The sequence below is a fragment of the Sorex fumeus genome, unplaced genomic scaffold, assembly GCF_029834395.1.
Source record: "Sorex fumeus unplaced genomic scaffold, SorFum_2.1 ptg000010l, whole genome shotgun sequence".
NCBI lineage: Eukaryota > Metazoa > Chordata > Mammalia > Eulipotyphla > Soricidae > Sorex > Sorex fumeus.
Genome location: NW_026606067.1, coordinates 33,576,684 through 33,589,097, shown reverse-complemented (window position 1 = coordinate 33,589,097; position 12,414 = coordinate 33,576,684). Strand labels below are relative to the sequence as shown.

Sequence of the window (12,414 nt, the reverse complement as noted above, 5' to 3'; positions counted from 1 at the left end):
CTGTGAGGGAATAACACCTGGGCACCTTAATTAATATTTGTTAGGAGGAAACTTTTAAAATGCCTGACTTCAACTGGATAAAGCTATATAACATCAAATGGCTACATTACCATCTACTGATAAGATTATAAAGCAGCAATCAAGCCATGTTTGACGAAATGTGTCAGTATACAAAAAGTGTATCTTTTCACAATTAGAAATTTAACATCTTTTAACACTTATATGGGAAACAGCTCAAAATATAGCTCTAAAACATCACGAATGAACTATGAAGCAAACTGCTTTTACTGTATCCGAAGAAAAATAATACTCAATTTAGTTTTTAAGAGTGAAACTCCAAGGAATGATGTGATGATGATTTGTGCTCATACGTAAATGCAGTCTTTTTCTCAGAGATCTGTAACTAAAGGTACGCAAGGCATAAAATCAAACTGCAAAGTTAAAGTAATTAGAGCCAATGGTTCTTATTTTTATGTTCTTTATTTTAAATTTATATTTTAGAACAGTAAATTATCTTTCATAGCAGTGCTTTCTGGTCTGATAAAACAATACCCATTTCTGAATGTAGAGATTTAAGATAAATCAAGATGAACATTAAGGCATACAAACAGCTACTTTAAGTCTGCTCTTAAGAAGGACCATTTCAACTCACTCAAATACATGGAATGTTGGCACAAAACTGAAGCTGCTGTAGAAAGATCACAGACGTTCTGTGGGTTATTGTAACTTCCGTTTCTCTAAAAACATACCCTTACAGGACTTAATTTTACAAATTTAAATGTTGAGAAAATGTCTAAATAATAAGTAACAATTAAAATAAAATGTTTATTTGTAAATTATGTACAGAATACATTTTTACTTTACGACAAGGAATAGGGAAGAAGGAAGAAGTCATCGCCTTCCAGCCAGTGCTACTGCCTTCCTGCTGGGGATGACCATCTGCTCTGAATTAGATGTACAAATCAGTCTGGATTTCCTAGTTGGAAAAGAAAAATTTGTAGCTAAACTAAAAGTGCTACTGCATTATTTCTAGTTGGCTTATTTCCATAAAATGCTTCTGAACCCGGCTAACTCAGAATCTTAGAAATTTCTTGGTATAATGTTATAATCAAGAAAAGCTTTACTATCCAAAACAGTAAGTTTAAGCATTTCATCTTAAAGAAACTGTGAAATGGTTATCTAACTATGCATAGTCTAAAATGCTGGGTTTTCTTTTTAATCCCTTTTGTTTCTTCTAACCGTACAAACTGTTCCAAAATGCCATTAATCTAAATGTCACTATGGAAAGTGCACCTTTGATAACTATCAAAATGAATAAAACCTACTTACTGCAAAATCATCAAATGGGTAAAACTTATAAATGGCTTTGAACTGTACCAATGGTAGTATTCTATGAAATGGAAAATTCAATGTATCTGCTTGGCTGTCAAATCTATTTCAGTAAATGAATTTAAAGAATGCTACAAATGTCAGGTAATTATGATAACCAGCCAACATAGAAAATCCAACCTCTTGCACTTATTCAGTCCCAAAATGAATCAGATTATAACTTTTCATGTGGAGATTTAATTGCTTCTCCGTCATTGTCTTCTTCTTCCTCTTCACAATCCCCATCTGTCTGCTGTTCCAGTTCCTCTTTTGTGATCATTTCAAAATCATTCCCATTCCCACTACTGTGCTGGGACCGGTCATCTTCCCTCCGGTCACTGTCGGTGTCGGAATGCCGTTCTCCACCCGAGCCTTCTGTTCCGTGATTCCCTGCTCCGACTTTGCCCTCCTCCTCTTCCTTCTTCTCACTGTCTGACTTCTCCTCACTGTCAGACTTCTGCTTTTTGGCTTCGGATTTCTCATCTTTCTTTAAGTCTGCTTTTGGTCCTTTATACTCGTGTGTGTACAGAGGCCTGAAGGAGTCAATGAAGCCCACATCAGCAGTCAGGTTCGGCAAGAACCAGAAGTGGTGCCGTCCTCCAGTTATGAGCCAAATGATGAGGAACAGGATGCAACGAGCTGTGGGGGAAACGTCTCAGAGTGAATCAGATCAAGCACTGACTCATTAGGAAACACTAATAAACTTGCAAAGTTACTATCTGCACGTTACTCACAACTGAAATATACTTATGAGATTCATACTAAAGAAAGGATGCACTTATTCTTATTTTATAAGAATACTCAAACTTGAAACTAAGTACTCATGGGATGATGGCATAAGGAAGTAAGCATGCACAAGGGACAATGGGCGCCTTCAGAAGCCTTTAAAAGTGGGGGAGGGGAAGACTACTTGATGGGCTGCAGCCATTCCTTGAACGCAGAAGCCTCGGGTCGGACACCCTACACTACCCATCTTCCTCCTCCAGCTTGAGCACCTTCAGGCTGGAGCACCACCCCATGGGCAGACTGTCAAGCCCACAGAGCAGGGCCTAATAGCACCAGGCGCGGCTCTGGGCTTCTGACACCTCCCAAACAAATGTAATAAAAAAGACAATAAAATCACGACACTTTTTCTTTTGTAAGGCAATTCCACCCCCCTCCCCCCCAAAAATTACAGAGCTTTTAATGACCACATTGATAAAATAGACATAATTTTGCATAGGATCATTATCATATGTAAATGTATCTATGTAAAACTTATCATTCTTTTTGATTTTAAAATTAATGAAAGGAAGAATAAATTCTCTAGGCACTATAGTATAATGGTTGATATATCTAAAAGAATTAAGTCTTCTAAGGAAAAAACATTCGTAACAGTAAAAAACATTTTTCTAAGTCAGAATTTTGCTAATTATATAATTTCTATTAAGGACCAAATCTCTCTCAATATCTGAGAATTACACAATGTTACTGCAAACCAAACTGCTTAATGAATGATTTCTTAAAGTTACTCTGAGAGTTAATACATGGAACTGTGGTTAAGTAATGAAAGACTGAGATTTTTTGAGTTATCACAAGCCCCAGTATTTCATAATTTTCTTCTTATTGTTTATATAAAGATGAATGTCCCCCCCCCCCCCTTTTTTTGAGGCCATGATGACTGTAAAGCTTATGGTCTTTATAACAGTTTTTTTTTTCTTTATAGACAATTATATCACTATTTTCACTTGAAACCTGAAAAAAAAAGGCTCATCTATATTTTTCCATTAATTTGTTTTGGATCAATGAGAAGAAAGTATTATAGTTATAACTTTCACAAAGTAACAGTTACTGTTTTCAAAAGAATATCCTAAAAGAGTGTATACATGATTGTCATTACTACTATAAATTGAAAAGGCAAATGTTTAAAATCAGGGTTTAATAATAAATTCAACTGACAAAAGAAATAATGAACCAATCTACCTTATTTTTTGTTGTCAGGGACTAAACCCAGAGTCTCACATACAAGGCAAGTGCTTTATAAATGAATTAGATCCTTGGTCCATGAAGCAATCGTTTTATACGATTTTTCATCAAATAGAATTATGATGATGCTACAATAGATTCTACAGGTTTTAAGATAGTTCATAACATGAAATTTTGCAGCAAATTCAAGGAAAAAATACAGAAATGGCATAATGAAATCTAAATTCTTGCCATATGGAAAACCAGATCACTGTGACACGATCACAGTTTTTAAATGAAAAGTGAAAACTAGGAAATTATTAAGATGGCAATCTAAATGGAAATATTAATAATACGGAATCAGACTGGCACCAAGTAATCGTTTAAAAAATATATAATACTTCAGAGAAGTATTCAATTTGTAAGTAGACTACAGATAAAACACAAACTGCATTTTCTAACCCCCCAAAATGTTGAAACAAGGTGCCGGAGAGATAGTACAGGGGGGTGGGTGTTTGCTGTGCACATGGCCAACCCGGGTTCCATCCCCTGAATTCTGTCAGGAGTGATCCCTGAATGCAGAACCAATAGTGACCCCTGAGTACCGCTGGGTATGGACAAAAACAGAAATGAAAACAAAACATTTTTTTTTTAATTTAACTCACAAGAATATCTGAGCCAAAACTTATTTAAATCCACAGTATATTTAGCATAAAGAACTGTAGAAAACACTATTGAAAAAACACTGTATTGGGCCGGAGTGATAGCCCAGCGGGTAGGGCATTTGCTTGCATGTGGCAAACCGGGTTCGATCCCCAGCATCCCATATGGTTCCCCAAGTACTGCCAGGAGTGATTCCTGATGCAGAGCCAGGAATAACCCCTGAGCATCACTTGGTGTGACTCAAAAAGCAAAAAATAAATAAATAAATAAAATAAAATAAATTAAAAAAAAAAAAGAAAAAACACTGTATTAAGTAGCGGACCTCCACAATGACTGGCAGGTAGAGGGCCACCTGCTGTGGGAGTCAAACTCAGGGCCCTGCCATGCAGGCGTGTGCTCCACGACTCCGAGCTCCCTCCCAAAGTTCCAGACATGGGTTCTCTGCTCTGGTTTGAGGCCCACAGGGAGCTGAGCTTGGGGGCTACTCTCAGCTCAGGGCTTGAGGGTGGTGGGCATTGCTCCTGGGCGTGCTAGGAGAACACGTAGTACCAAGGACAGGCTCCGGGCCTCCTGCACACAAAGCACGTGTGAATACTGGTTTGAAGAAAAGATAAACACGCGCAGGGATTCTAGTCACCGGAAGTTCTGTTTTGCCAAAAGTTTTCAGAGGGCTGAGACCAAGAAGACAAAAGGATTCTGTGTAATGTCATACTATGTGATTTTTATATGTTAAGTGATAGCTATTAAGCCAAGATGAGCTGAATGAAAACACAAGGTAAATTCCTGACCTGGGGACGGTGGCACAAACTGAGGACACTCTGATGGCCAAAGCTGAGGGGCTGTGCTGAGGCAGACGGTGTAGAGCGATCTATCATCAACACAAGAATCTACATACCACAGTCTCAGAACATGCGCAATAAATTCAGATCATCTTACTCAAATCATGTCCTGTAGCACTTTAGTTATCAGGGCATTATGTGGATGTTATTTATTTTTATATAGAACTATTACTCTGTCTCCCCAGAAAAGCAGAATAATCTCTTAGGAACAATAATCACAACTTACTGACATGGATCCAGGAATTACACATACACTAAAAAATGTACACACATACATTTCAGAAAAGCACTTGTTTTAGATAAACTAAGAAAATTTCTGTATTCCAAAGTAAAAAATTAAATGAGACCTGCCTAAGGAAATATCCCCACAGACTAGGATTTTAAGAAAAATATTTGCTGGAGTTTCTTCATAATAACATGGTTACTGTGAAAAATATATGGACAAGCATAAGGGAGCATTAAAATAATTCAAAACCGTCACTAATATTCACATTTAAGAATCTTTTGTTCAATATAAAACCCTCAGAGTGGGCATGTTAAAAAAAAAACTTCCTAATAAGTAAAAATAACAAGTGTTTTGATTTTGTTTACACTGATGTATTAATGCATTTTCCAAGTAGTTACTGATCACTTGCTTTTAATTTCCTGTTTTTGTTGTTTTGGGACCACACCCAGCGGTGGCCAGGGACTGTTGCTGCCTCTGCTTTCAGGGAACAATCCTGGTGGGCTCAGGGGACCAAACGTGGTGCTGGGTGAGTAAGGCAAGCACCTTCCTTCATTCCTTACCTCCTGTTCTCTTCAGCTCCCAACTTTTTCCTTAAAATTAGATTACATTTACGTTTTACTTTTAACTACGAAAGACCACAATCAGAAATATTTTTAAAAAATTAATTGTTTTTGGACCACACGCTGTAATAAGGGCTTACTCCTCGTCCTAATTTCAGGGATCACTCACTCCTGATGGTGCTCAAGGAACCACATGGGATGCCAAGGAGTGAAACCATGTGCAAGGCAAGCGCTTGACTCGCTGTACAGACACTCTGGCCCACAACTTAAAGCTGTAAGACAACGTGGTAGTAACTAAAACAATGTTGTACTGGAGTATGGACAGACCCTCAGGCATACAGTTAATTTTCAATAAAGAAGCAAAAAGTACTGAGTGTTGCAAGGAAAATCTCTTCCAGTGATGCTGGGGAAAACTGGGCAGCCACATGTGAAAACCTAAACTCAGACTTTTTTCTAACACGGAGCTCCAAAGTCAAAGCAAAACAGATGAAAGAACTCACTATCAGACCTGAATCCATAAGGAGCACAGAGGGAAACAGGTAGATCTCTCCATGACACTAAAGCTAGAGGCACTTTTAAGGATAAAACACAATCAAGCAAATGGACGCAAAGATGAACAAATGAGACTACATTAAGAAGTTTCTGCACCTCAGCTCAGATAGAGAAGGCAGCACCAAATAAAGGGTGCTGGGAAGATCCGCCTAGGATGGGAGATGCACGATGAAAGTAGACCATAGACTGAACATGATTGCCACCCAATGCCTCTTTTGCAGGGCTGGAGCGATAGCACAGCGGTAGGGCGTTTGCCGTGCACGCAGCCAACATGGCCGACCCGAGTTCGATTCCTCCACCCCTTTCGGAGACCCCGGCAAGCTACCGAGAGTATCTCGCCCACACGGCAGAGCCTGGCAAGCCACCCGTGATGTATTCGATATGCCAAACACAGTAACAATAAAATCTCCAATGGAGACGTTACTGGGCCCGCTCGAGCAAATCGATGAACAACGGGAGGGCCTCTTTTGCAAACCACAGCACCCAAGAGGAGAGAGAGAGAGCAAAAGGGAATGCCCTGCCACAGAGGCAGGGTGGGATGGGGGAATGGGGGGGGGGGGTGAGGGGGTGGGAGGGATACTGGGATTGGTGGGGGTGGAGAATGGGCACTGGTGGTGACATGGGTACTTGTTCATTGTATAACTGAAACCCAAGCACAAAAATTTGTAAGTCTACAACTGCACCTCATGGTGTTTCACTAACTAAAAAAAAAAATAACGTCTGCACCTCAAAATAAATGATGAGCAGAATACAAAAAGAGCTCACAGACTGGGAGAAACTATTTGTCTTCTACTCATTCCATAAATGGTTAATATCCAAGATATATAAAGAACTGGTAGAACTTTACAAGAGAAAAATATCCAACCACATCAAAAAATGAGCAGAACTTCCTCAAAAAAGAAATACAAATGGTCAAGGCATGTCTAAGAACGCTTGATATTACTAATCATCAAGGAAATGCAAATCAAAACGAGGTATCTCACGCCACAGAGATTGGCAACAACAACCAATGTTGGTGTGGATGTGGGGTAAAAGGGATTCTCCTTTAGTGCTGGTGGGGGAATGTCGACTGGTCCAGCCCTTCTGGAAGACAACCCGGACATTCTTCAAAAAAACAACTGATATTCCATTCCTGGGACGATATTACCAGTGGGCCAAAAGCACAATGCAGCTGAGCCCTACGCTCTATGTTCATCGCAGCATTACTCAGAACAGGCCAAATCTGAAAACAACCCACCGGCCCAACAAAAGATGACTAGATACAGAAGCTATGGTACATATACATAACGGAGTAAGAAAAGATGAAGCCATGAAATTTGCTGGTATGTGGATGGATCTGGAAAGTATCATGCTGAATGAAGTTAGTCAGAGGGAGAGAGTCACAGAATGAGCGCTCTCATGTGTGGGATAGAAAGAAACTTAGTAGGGGATTTAAAAATGCCCAGAGTCAGCTGGGTCGCCTACTAGCCCTGAGCCTCTTCCTGTTCATCCCCAACACTGTGCCAGTCTTCCTCCCCTCCCAGGTCAGTTAAGCTGCCAGTACTCGAACCCGGGAACTGGCTTTGCGCAAGCGCCCCCTGCATCCTTTAGGACCCTGGGTCGCCCACCAGCCCTGAGCCTCTTCCTGTTTGTCCCCAACGCTGTCCCAGCTGGTACCCCACTCCCCAACATCAGGTACCTGTGGGGGCGTGGCCTCTTCAGAAGTGGGCGTGGCCTGATTTTGGGCGGGCAGACGTTCAGGCAGTCACAGGCAGTTTAGTCATACCAAGAAATCTAGTGTAACACCTCAGTCCCCATACCTCCACACCAACATGAAGAAACAATGCAAATCCCCACCACGCGGGGAGGATGTTTTAAAGAGTCCAGAAGTCTCAGTAGCTGCTACTCACCTGAAAGACCTCTCTGAGAAAGAATTCAGATATGAAGTCATGAAGATGTTCAATGAACTCAATGAAACAGTCAGACACATATCCAGCAACATGACAGAAACAATAGAGAAATTATGGGAAGAAATGAGAGCAGAAATTGGAAAGCTATGCACAGAAATGTCACAAATAAAATATTTCGCAGATGAAATTAAAAACTCAGTCTGTGCCCTCAACAGTAGAATGGACACAGCTGAAGACAGAATCAGTGAGCTGGAAGATCAGCTGCACCAACCCAACAGGCAACAACAAACAATGGCAAGAGACCTCAAAATAGCTCTAGAGCGAATCAGAGTCCTAGGAGATGATTCCAAGAGGAACAACATTAGAATCACTGGAGTACCAGAAGCTCAGGGAAACAATCCCAATGAAAAAACCACGGTTAAACAAATCATTGCTGAAAAATTCCCAGAGCTCGACAATGCAGCCATTCAGATTCAAGGAGCCCGAAGGGTACCAGCTAAAAGAGACCCTAACAAAAACACTCCAAGACATATCATAGTTAGAAAGATCGATGCTGCAGATAGACACAATAGTGAAAGCAGCAAGGTCAAAGAAGGAAAACACATACAAAGGAGCAACCCCTAGATTCACAGCAGATCTATCAGAGGAAACCCTCCAAACCCAAAGGCAATCAAAAATCTTCCCAAAAACAAAAGCCCAGGTCCAGATGGATTCACTAGCAAAGTTTTCCAAACATTTAAAGAGGACCTACTGCCAGTTCTTCTCAAGCTTTCCGAGAAAATTGAAGAAATAGAAACTCTCCCAAACAGTTTCTATGAAGCCCGTATCTCTCTCATACCAAAAGGAAACAAAGATACCACAAGAAAAGAAAACTACAGGCTGATATCCCTGATGAACACAGACGTGAAGATTCTCAACAAAATACTAGCAAATAGAATTCAACAACTCATCAAAAAGATCATACACCATGACCAAGTGGGATTCATCCCAGGGATGCAAGGATGGTTTAACATTTGAAATCAATCAACATAATTCATCATATCAAAAAAAGTAAAGGTGAAAACCATATGATCATATCAATAGATGCAGAGAAAGCATATGACAAGATCCAGCACCTGTTTATGATGAAAACCCTCGCCAAAATAGGTATAGAGGGGACTTTCCTCAATATGGTTAAAGGCATCTACCACAAGCCTACAGCAAGCATCATCCTCAATGAGGAAAAACTGACAGCCTTCCCTATAAGATCAGGAATGAGACAAGGATGCCCATACCCTCCCCTGCTGTTCAATCTAGTACTGGAAGTACTTGCAATAGCAGATAGGCAAGAAAAAGGTATTAAGGGCATTCAGGCAGGAAAGGATGAAAACAAGCTCCCACTATTCGCAGATGATATGATACTATACTTAGAGAACCCTAAAGCCTCTACCAAGAAACTCCTAGAAACAACAGACTTGTATAGTAAAGCTGCAGGCTAGAAAATCAATACCCAAGTCCATGGCTCTCCTATACGCAAATAGTGAGAGAGAAGAAAGTGACATAAAAAAAAAATCCCGTTCACAACTGTGCCCCAGAAAATAAAGTACCTAGGAATCAGCTTAACTAAGAAAGTAAAGGACCTGTACAAAGAAAACTACAAAACGCTACTTCAGGAAATAAAAAAAAAAAAAAAAAAACAGAAAATGGAAAGATATCGCCTGCTCATGGATTGGGAGAATTAACACTGTCAAAATGGCAATACTTCCGAAAGCCTTGCACAAATTCATTGCGATCCCTATAACGATACCCATGAAATTCTTCAAAGAAATGGATCAAACACTCCTGAAATTCATATGGAACAATAGGCCCCCACGAATAGCTAAAGCAATTCTTGGGGAAAAGAAAATGGGAGGAATCAACCTCCCTAACTTCAAACTCTACTACAAAGCAGTAATTATTAAAACGGCATGGTACTGGAACAAAGGCAGAACTGCAGACCAATGGAACAGGGCTGAAGACACTGACATCTCCCCCCAAACATATGATCATCTAATCTTTGATAAGGGAGCAAGAAATGTGAAGTGGAGCAAGGAAAGTCTCTTCAACAAATTGTGCTGGCAAAACTGGACAGCTATATGCAAAAAAATGGCCTCAGATCTCTGCCTAACACCATGTACAAAAGTAAGATCAAAATGGATTAAAGACCTCAACATCAGACCAGAATCCATAAGTTACATCGAAGACAAAGTTGGCAAAACCCTCCATGACACTGAAGCTAATGATATCTTCAAAGATGTCGCCACTGGCCAAGCAAGTGAAAACAGAGATAGATAAATGGGACTATCTTAAACTAAGAAGCTTCTGCACCTCCAAAGAAACAGTGACCAAAATACAAAGACAGTCTACAGAATGACAAAGGATATTCGCCCAATACCCAACCGACAAGGGGTTGGTATCAAGGATATACAAAGTACTGGTTGAACTCCACAAGAAGAAAACATCCAACCCCATCAAAAAATGGGGTGACGAAATGAACAGAAACTTTCTCAAAGAAGAATTCCGAATGGCAAAAAGGCACATGAGAAAATGCTCTACATCATTAATCATCATTGAGATGCAGATTAAAACAACAATGATATATCATCTCACACCACAGAGACTGGCCCACATCCAAAAGAACAAAAGTAACCAGTGTTGGCATGGATGAGGCGAGAAAGGGACCCTCCTTCACTGCTGGTGGGAATGCCGACTGGTTCAGCCTTTTTGGAAAACAGTATGGGCGATTCTCAAAAAATTAGAATTTGATCTCCCATTTGACCCAGCAATACCACTCCTCGGAATTTACCCTGGAGAGGCAAAAAAGTATAGTCGAAGTGACATCTGCACTTGTTTGTTCATTGCAGCACTGTTTACAATAGCCAGAATCTGGAAAAACCTGAGTGCCTGAGAACAGATGAGTGGTTAAAGAAACTTTGGTACATCTACACAATGGAGTACTATGTAGCTGTTTGAAAAGATGAAGTCATGAAATTTACATACAAGTGGCACTACATGGAAAATATCATGCTAAGCGAAATGAGTCAGAGAGAGAGGGATAGACATAGAAAGACTGCATTGCATTCATCTATCTGGTGAACATAAAAGTAACAAAATAGGAGAGCAACACCCAAGAATAGCAGAGACAAGTACCAGGAGGTTTATGCCACTCCATGGCTTGGAGGCCAGCCGCACATGCTAGGGGAAAAGGGATCCCGGATAGAGGAGTAGGGAGCACCAAGTAAAGGGTGTTGGGAGGATCCTCCCGGGATGGGAGAAGCATGCTGAAAGTGGACTATAGAAAGAACATGATTGCCACACAATGAATGCCTCTTTTGCAAACCACAGCACCCAAAAGGAGAGTGAGAACAAAAGGGAATTCCCTGCCACAGAGGCAGGGTGGGATGGGGGGCTGGGGGTGGGAGGGCTACTGGGACCACTGGTGGTGGAGAATGGGCACTGGTGGAGGGATGGGTACTCGATCACTGTATAACTGAAACCCAAGCACAAAAATCCGTAAGTCTACAACTGTACCGCAAGGTGTTTCACTAACAACAATTAAAAAAGTAAATAAATAAAAATAAAAATGCCCAGAGTCAGAAATGAAGAGCAAGAGAACAACTCTTGGGTTGGAAGCTTGACACTAAGATCAGGTGGGGGTGATAAGTTTGGGAAGGGACGATGATGGAGAGGAAAAGTGCCTGCCAGATGCAGACTGGGTGGTGGCGGGGAAACTCAAGATATTGGGGGAGGGAAATGAACACCAGTGAAGGGATTGGTGCTCAAACACTGTACCCCTGAAACTCAATCATGAATAACTTCATTGTTCACGGTGATTTAATAATAGCACTGTAGCACTGTCGTTCTGTTGTGCATTGATTTGCTCGAGCGGGCACCAGTAATATCTCCATTGTGAGACCTGTTGTTACTGTTTTTGGCATATCAAATATGCCACGCGGAGCTTGCCAGGCTCTGCCGTGCAGATGGGATACTCTCGGTAGCTTGTCCAGAACTCTTATAAAGGAAAACAAACAAACACTTATTTAGAATCACTTATTGAATACACAGAATTAGAATATTTAATGCCTGAAATTATAAAAATGTTTTAATTAAATGTCTAATACATGCTTAACCACTGTCAAAATATTAAAATTATTTTGGTAAGATTTTAAATATGCTGTAAAGTACATCTATTTGCAGATTAAGATACATTAACTCCTTTCTTCTCAACAGGTCAAATCTAATCAAGCACATAGACATTACTTCAAGCTTGAGTTAGTTCAAAGATATGACCCAGATTGAAAAGTAGGTCTTGATTGGCTTACCTTAATTTTGCTAACACGTGTTACTGAAATTTC

At 40.4% G+C, this 12,414-nt stretch overlaps 1 protein-coding gene across 2 annotated transcripts in view; it reads right to left on the bottom strand.

Annotated features, from left to right (window-relative positions):
- Nucleotides 1–461: 461 nt before the first annotated feature.
- SEC62 (SEC62 homolog, preprotein translocation factor) overlaps nucleotides 462–12,414 on the bottom strand; it is a 43,416-nt gene continuing 31,463 nt past the window's right edge. For both annotated transcript variants that reach the window (XM_056110703.1, XM_056110702.1), the window contains exon 8: nucleotides 462–2,007. In XM_056110703.1, the coding sequence (XP_055966678.1) occupies nucleotides 1,544–2,007 (464 nt within the window). In that variant the 3' untranslated portion in view covers nucleotides 462–1,543. The remainder of the gene's footprint in view (nucleotides 2,008–12,414) is intronic.